General features: G+C 42.8%; 1 protein-coding gene across 1 annotated transcript in view; it reads right to left on the bottom strand.

The window, feature by feature from the left end:
* The window catches only part of GEMIN5 (gem nuclear organelle associated protein 5), a 34,304-nt gene that overhangs the window by 17,074 nt on the left and 496 nt on the right, over positions 1–16,734 (bottom strand). The window contains exons 2-14 of the mRNA XM_048860795.2: positions 16,014–16,168; positions 12,329–12,510; positions 11,041–11,192; positions 10,215–10,331; positions 9,481–9,613; positions 7,925–8,087; positions 7,074–7,286; positions 5,402–5,487; positions 4,567–4,661; positions 3,895–4,031; positions 2,307–2,380; positions 1,548–1,729; positions 496–635 (exon numbers count right to left, since the gene is read on the bottom strand). Coding sequence (XP_048716752.2) covers positions 496–635; positions 1,548–1,729; positions 2,307–2,380; positions 3,895–4,031; positions 4,567–4,661; positions 5,402–5,487; positions 7,074–7,286; positions 7,925–8,087; positions 9,481–9,613; positions 10,215–10,331; positions 11,041–11,192; positions 12,329–12,510; positions 16,014–16,168 — 1,829 coding nt within the window. The remainder of the gene's footprint in view (positions 1–495; positions 636–1,547; positions 1,730–2,306; positions 2,381–3,894; positions 4,032–4,566; positions 4,662–5,401; positions 5,488–7,073; positions 7,287–7,924; positions 8,088–9,480; positions 9,614–10,214; positions 10,332–11,040; positions 11,193–12,328; positions 12,511–16,013; positions 16,169–16,734) is intronic.

Genomic DNA, 16,734 nt, shown 5'->3' with positions numbered 1-16,734 from the left:
TTGGCTAATAGCCATTGCTGGACCTATCCTCCATGAATGTATCTAATTCTTTTTGAATCGCGGTATATTTTTGGCCTTCACAATATCCCCTGGCAATGAGTTCCACAGGTTGACTGTGAGTTGTGTTAAGAAGTACTTCCTTCTGTTTGTTTTAAAACTGCTGCCTATTAATTTTTTCTTTGGGTGACCATGGTCCTTGTGTTATTTATCCCTTTATATAACATTTCCTTGTTCACTTTCTCCACACCATTCATCTCTGGTGCTGCAAAAGAAGCAAAGGAATCTATCACTTTACAATTTTATCCTGTAGAGGAAAATCATGCTGTCCTTTTCGGCAGATTTCTATCGCAGAGAAGTTTTCAGCAATACCACTGTTTATCTGGCAAAGGAGTCATCCCCACATACTCTGCTGTCAACTCAGACTTAAAAACATTGCAGAGGAAGGAGGATTAGAAAGCAAAAGAAATGTAATAGTAAGTGGTTCCATAACCATACCTGTGCCGTGCCATCATAGCAAGCAGATACTAATCTCCCCTCATGGTGCGGGCTCCAGGCCAGACTGGTGATTTTAGCTGTGTGCCCCACCAGAGTTCGAAAAGGCTCTGTTAGCATCGCAGGAGTTTTTGAAGAGCTCTCTGAAAGCAAACAATGGAGGTCAGGTAAGGCTGGGAGGACAAGTCACTCCAACAGAATGGAAATTGTCACATCAGGCCACACTCACAGTTGGCAAGGAGCCCTGGGGCATGCCTTTCTTTGTCTGAACAAAGCAGTGGACAAAACTGCACGTGCAGATGTAGGTGAATCCCTGCACATGCACCCCAACCCTGTGTACTGAAAGCTTGGCTTACAACGTTCAACACTGGTTTATTAGTGACCTCTGTCGTCAAGAGCTTTGGGAGAGGGTGTGCACAAAGGACTAAGCAAAATAAAGTTGCCTTCTATTGGCTGCATTCATACCATAATCACACTAATTCACATCTCCCCATATTGCAACTCACAGGTTCCTCGCATTCCGTGCACGTTGTAAAGGAGCAGCACTGTGACACATGCGAGCTCTTTTTAAGCTGAGATTTCTCACGGTTCAACGTGTCTCAGATTTCTCTGCCTTTTTTTCATGTATTTCAAGACACAAGCAAAAGGCAACTTTTTCAGAGAACTGAAACAAGCGAGCCCCCTGCCATCAGAGGGGTGTACTACACCCCATAGGAACCTTGTTGCCAGCTGCCTATCAACTCTGCTCCTTACGCAGGCCTGGGAAGGATCCCTGATGAGATACAAGGTGCCTCTCCTCATTCAGGGCTTATGCATGCAGTCCCTGCCAACAGTCCCAAGCCCTGCTGCCTGGGGAAGCAAACATGAGAATGGGACCCCAAAACAACTAATTGTTGTTAAAAAGGTGAGGAAAAGAACAAAATCAACTCCCTTTGGAGTCAAGGAGTGAAACTCAGTCACAGAGCTCCCTAGGGAGTGTAAGGAAAGGAAAATACAGAAAGGGGGGGGGGGATCACATTCCTGCAACATCTGAAAGTATAAGCCCAGGCAGTTACCTATGACACTCTTTAGATTATGCACATAAATGATGGCATTGATTGAGCCTGAAGCTATCATGTAGCTCAGCTCTGGCTGGGTCCCGTGCTCATGATGCCAGCGAATAGCATTAATCAGTTTATGATGTTGCTGGATGGTGCAGAGCAATTTTAAGGTAGGAGCCTGAAATATTTCAATTGATCTGAAATTAAAACAAACAAAAAACACAACATGAGAAATTAGGGAAAACTGGGATTTGCTAAAGGATATATGTTTCATCCATAATGTGAATATTCTGTTGTTATTGCACATTAACAGGGTATAATGACAGAATGTGACTTGGAGTGGTTCAAGAAATTAATGAGATTTTCACCTCCATAAACTTGTCTCAAATCCTGGCTTAAGTCACAGGTGAAAATAAGCATCCTGAACCTTATCAGTCACTTGTAAAAATCAACATACACAGTGGAATGATGGGTTGTGTGCGCTCATGAGAGACCCAGCTCTGGGACGGTAGAGAATATTACCAATCAGGACTGAGGTGCACGAGCAGTGCCATGCTGGAAGCACCTGCCCTCCAGCATAACTGGTTCCAGGTAGAGCTAACTGTTTCACTGACATGAAAACAAGAAATTCCTCCTCCCTCAGATACACTGACAGGGCTGAAGGTCAGAGATAAACCAGAGCAGTCACTATGCTGACTCTAGATGAATTGACGTAATCAGCTGTTGATTGCATATATGACATTAGCATTAACCTAGGCCTTAAAGAAAACATACCCATCTTCGTTACCAAGAGCCAACATTTTGCCATCTGGTTTCCAGCTGATCTCAGTGCGTGCAGGCAATTTGTACTGAAGAAAGAAAACATACCAAAGAAAAAACACAGAGCTGTTAGCAGTAACTGCTGCAAACCCTTTCCTTCCATGAAATTCAAGAGAATTAAACCAGTAGTCAACTTGGGAGTTTGCAATTAGAAAAAGACCATAAAAAGAGAATCCCCAATGTCTGATTTCCAGAGCATATTTTGTAACAGAGATGTGTGCTTGAGTGATGATAAAATAGGTCCTATTAATAGCAGGACTAATTGCTGCAGGAAATGGTGACTCAGGGTTATCAGTTCAGACTCTAAAAATCTCAAAGGAAGTTTCTCTGGGATCCAGTGGGATCTGGGCACCTAACCCCACTGAAAATCCCAGCCTTTGTGAACAAACTCATAACTGCTATTTCGAGTTTATAAAGAATTTAACTATTGTTACAATTCCCCCAATCCAGACCTACATTATTGGTAATTCTCAATTTAAGATGCTTGTTGTTTCCTGTTGGGCATGGATTTCCCCCCTTTTATCTCTAATGATGCTTTTGGTCTGAAAGACTAGACGAGAGCCTCAGCTGGTGTATGTCAGCAACGCTCCAAGTCGTCAAAGGAGCTTTGCTGATTTATACCAAGTGAGGAAGTAGCCCACTGTGTTTACTTCTTTGTTTTGCCAAGGCATAATTAACCACCCCTCTTCCCAGGTCTGATCACTTACATTAGCCTACTCTGCTCCCGCTGCAGTATGGTTTGAGATGAACTTCTCCACAGTGCTTAGTAACCTTATTGTAACAGCATTTCATTAAAAAAAATTAGTAAACTGCACTCAGAGAGGTAGTGATCTAATAGGTCCAATGATGAGAGCAAAGGACTAGGAGCATTTTGAGTTCTCAGGTGGCTGACCCTCTTTCATTCACTATGTGATCTCAGCCAAGATATTTGGGGGAGATTTTCAGATGTTCGAGTCTTAACTGCCATTTGTGCCTCTGCAAAACTCTCCCTCAGTTCACAAGGAAGTTGAATGCAGAAATGAGACTGAGGTGTGGTCTGAGTACAGGACCTAGAGCTAACAGCTTCACATTTTAATCGCAGAGCTGTGCTTCAAGTGCTTTGCCTTGGTTTCCTGATCCGTAGAACAGTATTAAGGATACTTGTTTGCCAGCTTCAGAGGGGCATTGTGGATTTTAATTAATGTCTCGAATGCTTTGAAGATGAAAAGCACTATACGAACCAAGTATTAATTTTAGAAAAACAAGTACTTCTCTGAAAACAAGAAATAAATTACAAAAACAGAAAAACAATTAGTGATAGCTTTATTGTGAGAGAAGATCTGCTGTCTTGCCTTAATGAAAGAGAAAGAACTTCTTCAGGGGCAAAAGTGTATGTATTTAGATGCTTTAAATGTCTCTGAAATGCATCTAGGAAGATTAAGGATTTCAGATGCTTTATTTTATTTGCTATAGATTCATCAGCAGGACAGAAAAGAAAAAACAGGGATGGAATGTTAACATGCAAGTAATTTCTACTCCATGACCCATAAAGAATTATACTCACTTTGATTGAATTAGTGTCTCTGATGACTTTATTGATGTCATTTGCCTCTCCATTAAGCTTCCAAGGATTGTGCTGTAAGACAATACCTTCCCCTGCACAGCTGTATAATGTTACAGAGGGCCTGTCACCATCGCCTCCTATACAACAGAGATAAAAGCTAAATATAGCCTTTTCCTACACAGACCTAAGTAGGGGTAATTGCTCCCAACAAAAATACAACCTCTGATTGAAAGAGTCATATGTGATTTGGCAGTAAGAGATTCTCCTGCTATAACCCATTAAAAGGGCCACTTTCAATACTAGATGTTTACTTCTCTTAACACACTGACTGTGCATGGGGTTTACCTCCCTCTAGTGGCTGGCCCTGAGCAACATTAAGAGCTTGTTATTTAACAAGAGTCAACTCATTTGCTCGTCTAGCTCAAGTGGTACGGGCTGGTGAGTTTGGTGCTACAGGTCCTAGGTTTGATCCTCAGTGATGACTGCAGGGTCTATGTGTATATGTCACTATTGGTTCATTCCTTCTTGAGAATGAATCTATTAAAAAATCTCCAAGGGCACAGGCATCATACCAGTGCACACCGTCTCAGCAGGAGGGCCATCTCCACAGCATCCACATCCTCCACAAGTGAAAGGACTTCCAGTTTGCTATAGTATGGTTCCAAGACTCACCGAAAGAAAGAGGGGGAATCGGAGGGCCCCAGGCTAACGTGTACACAGTCTTCTTGTGATAGGTGCTGGAGATCTGAGGCGGCCTATTTTTGATGCTAGATAGGGAGAGGAGCAGGGAAGAGCAAAATAAGTCAGATTTCAGAGAGGTGTAGTGAACATCCCCAGACAAATCTCACATACAGAGAAAGCTCAAAGCACAATGGCCATGAGTGAAAATGGACAAGCAGCAGTTCAACAGGCCAAAAAGCAGAAATGCAACCAGCAGCACACCTCACAATTGCATCCTCAGCTACACTGCTTGCTAAAGTTAAGATTATAGCAGGACTTTTCTTGTATGCCACATTTGCACATGCTCCTAGTTCCCTGGAAAGTTCTGGCTGAAATTTTCTATGCCTGGTCTGCACCCATAAGTGATATTTGGTTGGGCAATTGGAGCAAACTTACATCAGCAGCTACTAGGCACAGCCGGTAGATACTGGCAAGATGGACACACCCCAAATCCAACCAACTATGCTCTACAGCTACTTGTAATTTAATCCTACTCTCTGAGCAATAGCTTGCCTAAGATAAGGACACTGCAACAGAGAAGACAGTCAATGTACATTGAGTAGGAAAGGCTTGAGTTTCAGCCTTGGCAGTGATACTTATTATCTTTATCTAATGCTATTGAATGCATGCAATGGAAAAATCATCACTAGAAGCATCACAATAAGTAAGAAGTTAAAGTGTCATTTCAAACTGCCCAGGAGTTTAAGAAGGTTCCATTATTCCCATCACTGTAGCAACTATAATTTGCTCATCAAAACACCGATCAACTTGAAAACTAGTTTCTTACTTGCTGGAGTAGGTGTCATACATGCCAACCTTTCCATCATCTGTTCCAAAGGCTAAGCAGCCTTCTTTCGTCGGATGCCAGGATAACTGCAAACAAAATAGTAATAAAAGGTCAAACAACCATACAGGCATATGGCTAATTCCTATCCCCTAGTGCATTTTTTCCAGGGATTATCTAGAAAAAAAAAAAAAAAAGGAAAATCTTGAAATTGGGGAGGTAGCACCATCCTTAATAGATCAACCCCTTGCTACGAGGCCCACCAGCTAGACACTTAAACTGATCTCTTGTTGAGAATATGCAAGGCTCCCTCTCCGTTTATCGTGGGTTGGGAGAAACAGAGCTGGAGGCATTAGAATGCTCAGAGTGGCAAAAGCAGTTTCTACTGAAGACATATACCGTTATCTTGCCATCAGTGACCCTAACACTCACCACAGAGCAGGTACCTCTTGCTAAGCTGTGGTTGAACTATAACCGCAGTTAACTATGCCTTGGCACCCTGCTGTGAAAGGAAAGCCTAGCGACAGAGTTAGAAGATGACAATGGGGAAAAAACGGCCAGAAATACAATGCTATATAAATGGACCTTTGTCAGTTTTTCCCTACATCTCACACAGGCACCTGTAGCTGCATCAGTGTCTAGAATTCTGTCTCTAGACACGAAGAAATATGCTGCTTGCAAATGAATCCACACGTGAGAACCTGGGCAATATACTGCCTTTATGTATCTATTAGCTGGATAAAACATTTTCCAGAAGGGAGGGATAAATGAGTAAGTGTGACAGATATGGGCAATTTCCAGCAATAGACTTGAAAGATCATTTTATATTAAGTTTATGTATTATTGTGGGCCAGGATTGTATGTAAATCCTCGGGGTGGGGAGATATGACAGATATAAAACCTGAGAGTTCAAAAGACTAAACTGAAAACGTGCCAGACAAGTATGGACTTTTGGGACAGTAAGTGTGAAGTAGATTTCATGGGGAATCCCCAGGGAGATGTTAATGCAAATGCAAAAACCCAGCCTTTTGAAGCTATGCCCAGAGAAGAGGGCAGTTATCTGCTGATTAGCTGTTACAGAAGGCCAAAATCAAAAGCCCCGAGCTGCATAAAGAAATGGTTGATTTGCCCAATCTCTGTTCTGGTTCTGGATTTAAGATAGATGAACTTATAACCACAGGGAAAACCCAGTTATGGGCTTTGATGGACTAAAACCTACCGGAGCCTGAGGTTGGAATTGGGGATGACCTCTGATAAGCTTTCCAGCAAGTGTGTAGGCCCTTTTACTGTTACAATATGTTTTCTATAGAATGTTTTTTACCGTACCAATACATGTGCTTGATTAGAAGGAGCTGTGGGGTAACTTATACCTGCAGGCAACACACTGATCACAGCCCTCGGAAAGCAAGCAAAGCACAGACACTGTCCTTTTTATGCTGTCTAGCTTGCTGGGGATATCCCGGTGTAGGCAGGGAGCGATGCAGCCTTAAAATCCCTAATCAGGAGGAAGTGAGATGTGGGTCTCTGCTCAAGAGAGGTGATGGCTAGGAGCTGGAAGCTTAAAGTGGGTGTCCTTGCTGGCCCACAAAGGGAGAATACAGGTGCAATTGCCCTGAACTGTAACAAACAGCAGGAAACAAAATGCAAGAGAAAAGAGAACTAGAAGTGCACTCACAGCTGTGACCTTGGATTTGATGCCCTGCCAGAATGTTTTCACATCGTAAGTATTGCTCAGAGACAAGGTGTTCCACACCCGGATCATGCTGTCCCCAACACCTATCGCAAGGCAGCCTGTGTCCACAGGGGAGAAGGCCAGGCTGTAGACAAAGCCCCCAAGAGAAGGCAGAGTCCAGCAGCAATCTAAAGTCATCAGGTCCCAACACTTTACCTGGAGAAAGTTGGGAAACAAGAAACACCAAGGCTATGAGTTAGTAATGCAATGGCAATAAAAAGAACTTGAGCAAGACAGATACTGAAAGGGTCAAATTTAAGACTATACCAAGGATGCCTGGTCCCCCTTCTAAGAAGTACACAACATAGGGACGTCTCTGTATCATGTGAGAGAGTGCCCATTCATTAAAGGTGAGCAGTCCATATGGATAAATTAACTCATCCTCATGGCCCTTCTCCAAAAATTGCAGACTTCTTAGCTCCTTTAAGAAAGGCACCCGTCAAGACAGCACTTTAAAATTATCTAGTCTCTACTAGCCACATATTACAGCGATAATATATGTGATTTTAGCAAGGAAACTGGGTCTTGTTAAAACAAAGAGAGAAATGTATATATAAAGAGAAAAATTGACATGTCCCACTGTTAAATACTTCTCCCTCAAGCCCAGAGGGAGAGCGAGATTCATCAACCTCATTGTTATAAAAGTCTGAGCTCGTAAGTCAACAACATAAATACATACAACCTGCCCCAGCTCAACCCAATTCTTAGGAGCAAAATTTGGGATATTCAGATTTAGCTGAAGCGAACGGTCTCAGATATTGTTATGCTATTGTATGACGACAAGTGGTTCTTACATCCCTGTCCATTGAAATGGAAAGAAGTAGCTCTCTCCCGTGCACCTGCACTGAACATAAATTGAACACAATCCTTGTGTGATTTTGCCCTTCTGAAGAAGATCCCAGAAGCGTCCATTTGCGTTTCCCAGATTGGGTCAAATCCCATAGCAGCAGCTCACCTCTGTGAAAGGAAAGTGCACACTTTATTTTCCTCTGCATAAGAAATAGCTCTACGCATATATGTACACCCACCGACCTGTGGCAAACCAAAGTTAAAGTGAGTCGCACAGCTTTCTCCCTCAGAGATCTCATGGACAAACATGTATCATTAGCAGTGATCTTTGGACAAGTCCCAGGAAACACAGAAGTTACAATCTTATAAAAAGAAAAGGAGTACTAGTGGCACCTTAGAGACTAACAAATTTATCTGAGCATAAGCTTTCGTGAGCTACAGCTCACTTCACCGGATGCATTCAGTGGAAAATACAGTGGGGAGATTTATATACATAGAGAACATGAAACAATGGGTGTTACCATACACACTGTAAGGAGAGTGATCACTCCAACCCCTCAGACAGAGACAAACACCTACAAGATCTCTATCAAGCATTCTTACAACTACAGTACCCACCTGCTGAAGTGAAGAAACAGATTGACAGAGCCAGAAGAGTACCCAGAAGTCACCTACTCCAGGACAGGCCCAACAAAGAAAATAACAGAACATCACTAGCCATCACTTTCAGCCCCCAACTAAAACCTCTCCAGCGCATCATCGAAGATCTACAACCTATCCTGAAGGACGACCCATCACTCTCACAAATCTTGGGAGACAGGCCAGTCCTTGCTTACAGACAACCCCCTAACCTGAAGCAAATACTCACCAGCAACCACATACCACACAACAGAACCACTAACCCAGGAACCTATCCTTGCAACAAAGCCCGTTGCCAACTGTGTCCACATATCTACTCAGGGGACACCGTCATAGAGCCTAATCACATCAGCCACACTATCAGAGGCTTGTTCACCTGCACCTCTACCAATGTGATATATGCCACCATGTGCCAGCAATGCCCCTCTGCCATGTACATTGGTCAAACTGGACAGTCTCTACGTAAAAGAATAAGGGGTTGTCTGAGGGGTTGGAGCAAATGCGGTTGTATCGTAGAGCGTGGCTGTAGACAATGGATCATGTGGTGTGGTCTGGATGAAAGCTGGAGGTATGTAGGTCGGAATAGCGGTCAGTAGGTTTCCGGTATAGGGTGGTGTTATGTGACCATCGCTTATTAGCACCGTAGTGTCCAATATGTATGCTCAAATAAATTTGTTAGTCTCTAAGGTGCTACAGTACTCCTTTTCTTTTTGCGAATACAGACTAACACGGCTGCTACTCTGAAACCAGTCTTATAAAGGTTAACCCACATGATAAGGCCAAAATCCTGTCCCCACACTAGTTCCAATATCACTTCTTCCCCAGCACGCAGGAGGCAGGGTTTCCTACTCAATGCTTTCTTGGCTAGCAACTAAAATGTCCAAAGCTGTAAAACGTGTCCAAGCTGGTAAAACCTGCTCACCCAAAGCAGCTGGATACAATCTCCGTGGGATGGCCAGAGGGCCAGTGAACAGTTAGCCAAATGCGCTCTTTAATAGCTGGGTCAACACCTCCACTTCTTCTCTTCAGAGTGGGCAACTTCAGGGTCATCACCCCTACAGAATCAAGAGATTAATTAGAATCTGGCCACTGAGCACAAGGCAGTCCTCTGAGAGGCTGCCAGGCCTTGCTAACACGAAGCCTCAGACTAAAGCCCCAAGTGCATCCCCATGTGTCCTTTCAACTGATTTTTAACAATTTCCCAGTATGTCAGTGCCTGTCCCCCTGCTTTTAAAATCTACAATGTACTGTGAGAGTTCCTCAGAGTGGAGTCCTCTGCATTCTAGATTCAATTCTTGGAATCCCTCGAATGATGGTCAGAGCCACCATTCCCCAAAACTGGTCAGGATTTCTTTACTTTCAGTAAAACATGTTTTGTGAGGTGGAGGAGGGTGCCCCTTCCGCCACTTACTCCAGCCCTGGGTGGCCTAGGAAACTAAGTATCTAGACTGACAACAAAACCTGGGATTTAGTACAGTAGGGGCAGAGCATATTACAGCACAATGGGGCCCTGATCACATTTGAGCATCTAGACACTATTAACATACAAATGAATCATCATCACATTGCTGAACTAGCAGGCTAGCAGACAGAGAGTGGACTTATCATGCCACATGCACTGGCATTATTTCCTCTAGAAAGGTCCATTGGACTTACCCCTGCCTCTAGCACAGCTCCAGATTCGGATGGTCTGATCTTTGCTTCCTGACGCCAGGTAACAGCCTTTCGTTACAGCTGCCTCCTGCATAAGCTCTCCATTTAGAACCTCACCTTCTTCCAAGGGGAAGATTAAATGGTGTTGAAATGATAGCAAAGCATATGAAAAACATACAGCGCTGTAAATATTAACAACTGCAATTACATTGCCCTGTGTCAGATAAACTTTATTTTTAACTCTTTGGCTGCCTTCGATCAGCTAGTGATAAAGAAAAGAACCAGAAAACAACCCTATAATCATGTACAGCTAGGCTTCTGTCTTTTTTCTATGCTTATCTGTCCTTTCCCTATGTTTATGGGTAGAAAGAATTTGAACTATGTGTAACCTGTACTCTCCGTTTGGGGAAAGAATTCCTTATACAGATGGGCCTCCATGTTCATACCTCAGGACTCAGACCAACAGGGGTTGACCAGTTTGAACTGGAAGAGATATCACAAAGTATGTTGAACCAAGCTATAAAAGCTCTACCATGTTCTTTGTTCTGGGCTTTGCCATATTCCTCGGTGTAGGAATTGGTGAGCCCTTCAGCTGTCGTACTTGCTAGCATTAAAGTGCCTCATTTTATCTAAGAGTCCTGACTCTGTGTTTGTTTGGCTAATACCAGAAGCCCAGGAAAGGCTACCCTCCCAACCCTAGAAGGGAGGGAAACCCTTTTTCCCTAACACTAGTGTATTTTTATTAATGAAATAAGGAACTTATCTGGCTACTAGCTGGATAGCCATATGAACTACAAGATACTTTGAAAGCACCTAACCGTTTATTTACCTTGAAGCTCTTCTTGCCGACTGCGTAACACATCTTCACCAGGCACAGGGCACCATGCCAGAGAGTGAATTTCATCATCGTGGCCTCTCAGTCTATGAACAACTTCTCTTTTCCTGCTGATGTCGATTATAACCACCATACCATCTTTATAGCTAAAGACAAATATTTAAATTCATGGAGAAATACTTGGATTCTCAAATAAACACACAGGGCAGACTCTTAGCTGGTGTAAATCAGCACAGCTCCACTAATTTCAAAGGAGCTACACCAAATGAGGATCTAGCCCCCAGGGCTGACAGTGCTGAGGCACTGGCAGACCAGGTGCCAGCTCATGCCAAGGCTCAGAGCATCACTGAACACTGACAAATGCACAGCTGGAAACCAGTCTGGCTTGCCTGTGGGTTAGTGTAGTTAAAACAGATATTAGTGATATAAGAATGTGTGTAGCGTCAAAAGACTGAGAGTTTGTTGATTGCATGCCTCATTCCCTGCAGGAAGGAGAGGCCTATGCATGAACTCATCATCAGTTTGGATTCTAGAGTGAACAGGGATTAAAAAATCCCTTACAAGGGATTATTAAAAATTACAAATTAATTAAAAATTAATTAAATAAATAATTAATAATTAAAATTAATTACAAGGGATTATTAAAAATCCCTTACAAGGAGAAACTGGGCCTTTATGCTGTCTGGACTCTGAGAGGCAAAGATTCCTAAAAAAAGCAAGAGATCTTCATGCTGCTTGGCATGGGTCACCCCTAAAGGACATATAGAGTTGCTTATTATAGACGCTTATATTACCTTTTTAAATCTAACACTAACTCCTTTGTGTGTGTGTGTGTGTATGTTTCCCGTTTTAACCTTGTAAATAATTCATTTCTTTTCTTAGTTAATAATTTCTTCAGTTAGTTTATTACAGCCCACCCATCCCCGTAGACTTCAGAGGCCAAGTTCCAGCCCAAGCCCGAACATCCACACGGCTATTTTTCGCCCCATAGCGTGAGCCCAAGTCTGTAGACCTGTGGTCTGAGAATGACTGCCGCAGGATCTCGCTTGCTGTGTAGACATACCATAAATGTCATTTCGGGTTGTTAGAAGCCACTATGTCATATACCAGGTCAATAAAATACTTAAACAACTAGAACAAAAAAAAATCCTTTAAGGTGTACTGGCCAAATCCCCAAACTACTGAAACTTCTGAAAGAATAAGCTTAAAATTGTACTACAGGCAAAACACACAATATCTACCTTGCAAAATAAAAGGGAGACACAATGTAACTAGTACTTACCCGATGGCCACCAAGTTCTCATGATGCGGGGAACAAGCTAGACAGAATATAGTTCTAGGCTCTGGGAAGAACTGCTGGCTGTCATTTCTGTTATACCAGTAACAAATGACTGTGCCTTTTTCATCACCGGACACAACCAAATCTTTCACGTGGGATGACCAATGCAAGGCTGAGATTGTATTCTGAAAAAATAGAATGCAGACTGATCAAGGGTGCCTACTGAAGCCTTGTCTTTAGGCTTGTTCTGTAGGCCCTTTGTCTAAAGGAATAATTTACAAACACACAATAGCAGGAAGCACATGGATAAGTCTGTTTAAGCAGCTAGAAGGTAGCAGAAGCAGTAGACCAGAGTTTTCAACCTCTGGTCCGCAGATCCCTCGGAGTCCACAGACTATGTCTAAGATTTCCAAAAGGGTGCATACATTCATTTGAAAATGTCCACAAATGAAAAAAAGGTTGAAAACCACTGACATCAACTATTGTAGACAACACTGTGAGAGGACGATCCTTTCATGGGGCCACCTCCCCTATAGCCCCACTGTTTGGTTCACAAGTGTTTTGTTTGCTAGATGGCCAGGAAAGACTCCATGGATCAAACTGGAAGGACATATTGAGTGGGGTCCTGCAGCGATCAGTTCTGGGTCTAGTTCTGTTCAATATCTTCATCAATGATTTAGATAATGGCATAGAGAGTACACTTATAAAGTCTGCAGACAATACCAAGCTGGGAGGGGTTTAAAATGCTTTGGATGATAGGATTAAAATTCAAAATGATCTGGACAAGCTGGAGAAATGGTCAGAATGAAATTCAATAAGGACAAATGCAAAGTACTCCACTTAGGAAGGAACAATCAATCGCACACATACAAAATGAGAAATGACTGCCTAGGAAGGAGTACTGCAGTAAAGGATCTGAGGGGTCATAGTGGATCGCAAGCTAAATATGAGTCAACAGTGTAACACTGTTGCAAAAAAAAGCAAACATCATTCTGGGATGTATTAGCAGGAGTGTTGTAAGTAAGACACCAAAAGTAATTCTTCCACTCTGCTCCACAGTTAGGCCTCAACTGGAGTATTGTATGCAGTTCTGGGTGCCACATTTCAGGAAAGATGTGGACAAATTGAAGAAAGTCCAGAGAAAAGCAACAAAAATGATTAAAGGTCTAGAAAACATGACCTATGAGCAATGTTCCCTCTAATTTTTCACAGGCTGTGTGCGCAAAAAATTTCTTCTGTGCAAATTTTTGACAGGCCGTATGTGGAAAACATTTCTTCTGTGCAAATTGTTGTGCGTGTGGTGTTTCGCCGTGTGCATGGGGTTTAGGATCCGTGTGTGCGCGCACACACACACAGCTTAGAGGGAACAGTGCCTATGAGGGAAGACTGCAAAAATTGGGTTTGTTTAGTCTGGAGAAGAGAAGACTGAGGGGGGTCATGATAACAGTTTTCAAGTACATAAAAGGCTGCTATAAGGAGGAAGAAAAAATGTTTTCCTTTAACCTCTGAGGATAGGACAAGAAGAAATGGGCTTAAATTGCAGCAAAGACCGTTTAGGTTGGACATTAGGAAAAGGTTCCTAACTGTAAGGGTGGTTAAGCCCTGGAATAAATTGCCCAGGGAGATTGTGGAATCTCCATCACTGGAGATTTTTAAGAGCAGGTTAGATAAGCACCTGTCAGGGATGGTCTAGATAATACTTAGTCCTGCCATGAGCGCAGGGGACTGGACTAGATGACCTCCCTTCCAGTCCTACAACTGTATAATCACAATATGAGAACCACTTCACTGTGGCCTCTGTGAAGTCAAGGATGCAATATATATAAACTTACTAGCAGGTGAAAGCCTGATGTCATGCTGATGTGGCAGTCGGGCCAAGAAATCCACCATATATGCAGTCTCCTTCATACAACCAATGAAACTCTCGCATGAAATTACTATAAGGTGGGTGTACAAGTGGTTGAAAGAAAGAAGAGTTCTTTCATACTCAAAGAAAAGTTATCAATGGTTCGCTGTCAACCTGGAAGGCTATATCTAATGGAGTCTCGCAGGGGTCAGTTCTGGGTCTGGTACTATTCAAAATTTTTATTAATAACTTGGATAATGAAGTGGAAAACATGTTTATTATATATATTACACCAAGCTGGCGGGGGTTGCAAGCACTTTGGAGGATAGGATTAGAATTCAAAACAACTATGACAATTTAGAGAACTGGTTTGAAATCAACAAGATGAAATTCAATAAAAACAAGTGTGAAGTATTTCACTTAGGATTAGGAAGGAAAAATCCAATGCACAACTACAAAATGGGGGATAACTGGCCAGGTGGTAGTACTGCTGGAAAGGTACTCACCATCTTGGGGGGGGGGGGAGGGGGCAGCGCAGATCACTGTGCACCGCAAGTTGAATACGAGTCAACAATATGAAAAAGGTGTGAAAAAAGGCTAACATCCTTCTGGGTATTAACAGAAGTGCTGTATATAAGAGACACGACAGACGATTGTCCTGCTCTACTGGTCAACGGTGAGTACCTCAGCTGGAGTACCGTGTTCAATTCTGGGCGCCAACCTTAGAAGAGGTGTAGACAAACTGGAGAAAGTCCACAGGACAGCAACAAAAATGATAAAAGGTTTAGAACACCAGACCTATGAGGAAAGGTAGGGGAGTAAACCAAAACCAGGCATATTTATTCATGATAAAAGATGACTGAGAGGAGACCGGATAACAGTCTTCAAATATGTTAAGGACTGCTATAAAGAGGATGGTGATCAACTGTTTTCCATATACTTCTTGTCTTACGTTAATGGAATAGCTTAATCTGCAGCAAGGGAAAAAACTTTCAAACTGTAAGGGTAGTTAAGTTCTGGAATAGGCTTCCCAGAGAAGTTGTGGAATCCCCCTCACTGTAAGGGTTTAAGACCAGGACCGACAAACATTTAACAGTGATGGTCTAGGTTTACTTAGTCCTGCCTAAGTGCAAGGAGCTAGACCTGATGACCTCTCAAGGTCCCTCCCAACCAGACACTTCTATGATTCTGTGCAAACTAGCTGTAGAGTAAGGGTGGTTGAGTGACCTCTGATATCTAGGATTCTTGGCATGGGATAGATACATGTCTTACTGCACAGGTATAATCTGTAAAGTCAAAATGGCCAAGAACTTAAATACTGGATAACAGACTGCAAATCCCAGTGATAATTAAATCAGGTGAAATTATAAACCAAAAGTGCTTTCAAACATGCTTGTAGCAGTTTCATTACTTCACACTGACTCAGCAGACATTCTAGGCTTCGGTGTGACACACAAAGTGACAATCCTGGAATCTTACTACAATATATAATTTTTTTTGAAAATCTACCTAGAAATCAGAATTAGAGAGACCTTCTGATTTTGATTTCAGGTTATTTCACAGACTGAAGTACAGTTACAAACACACCAAAACATACAGCTCTTTACTGCTTCCAGTAGGAAAGGCAAATGCTGGTATTTAAACGAGTTTCTAAACAAATGCAGCTTTCAAAGTTCTATTCTACAGTTTCTGTTTCCAAACTGGTCCATGGACCTCTTCTGGTTTCTAGCTGTCTGACAGGCATTGAGAAACTGGTGCAACTTTGTCTTTGCCTAAGAAAAGAAAAGATTCTGGAACCTTGTTTTAGAGTTTTTCCACAGGCACGGGGATAGGCTACTATACCTGATGCAGCGTATGCTCAGTCACGACAGTCAGCGTCTGCGTATCCCAGATTTTCACAGTTCCATCGTCAGAGCTGCTGGCGCAGAAGTTGCTCTGACCAGGATAGCGACAAAACGTGAAACCAGAAACCCTTTCAGTATGGCCTACGAGTTCCCCTAGGATTGCAAAAGCAGAAGACATAAACAAAACAAATTCCAGCTTCAGAAACACAACTGTTCTTCTAAATTTAGACAACAATATTTTCGATGTAGCTTCTAAATGTCACAGAAGTCAAAACATCATTCTTTGCAACATCCACTGACTACTGCTGCGAAAGCTGTTTAAAGCAGGATGATTATGAGAACACCACAACAGATACCAAATTTGTTGGCGAGCTCAGATGCGGGCAGGTTTCTCAAGCCCAGGTGACATCCAATGTGCTTTGAAAGCCTACATGAATTAAAAACCATTCTCTGGCCCGGGCCTGCTGATTCGGGCTTGTGGGGCTCGGGCTGTGGGACAATTTAATTGCGGTATAGACGCCTAGGCTCGGCCTGGGCTCTAACACCCCATGAGTTGGGACCCTTCCTGAGTAACTCCACGTGTGGACCCTCTCGCTCTGGAATAAACCTGGATTAAGCTGAACAGGAACAAGTTACTCTGGAACAAGTGTGTCCACATACAGAGCTGGGCAGAAATACCGCCTGCCCTTTAATCTCACACCCGACTGCGTCTGAAGTGC

This window comes from Caretta caretta, chromosome 8 (assembly GCF_965140235.1).
Source record: "Caretta caretta isolate rCarCar2 chromosome 8, rCarCar1.hap1, whole genome shotgun sequence".
NCBI classification, from domain to species: domain Eukaryota; kingdom Metazoa; phylum Chordata; order Testudines; family Cheloniidae; genus Caretta; species Caretta caretta.
Note: the sequence above shows the minus strand (reverse complement) of the source record. Positions and strands in the feature narration are given on the sequence as shown.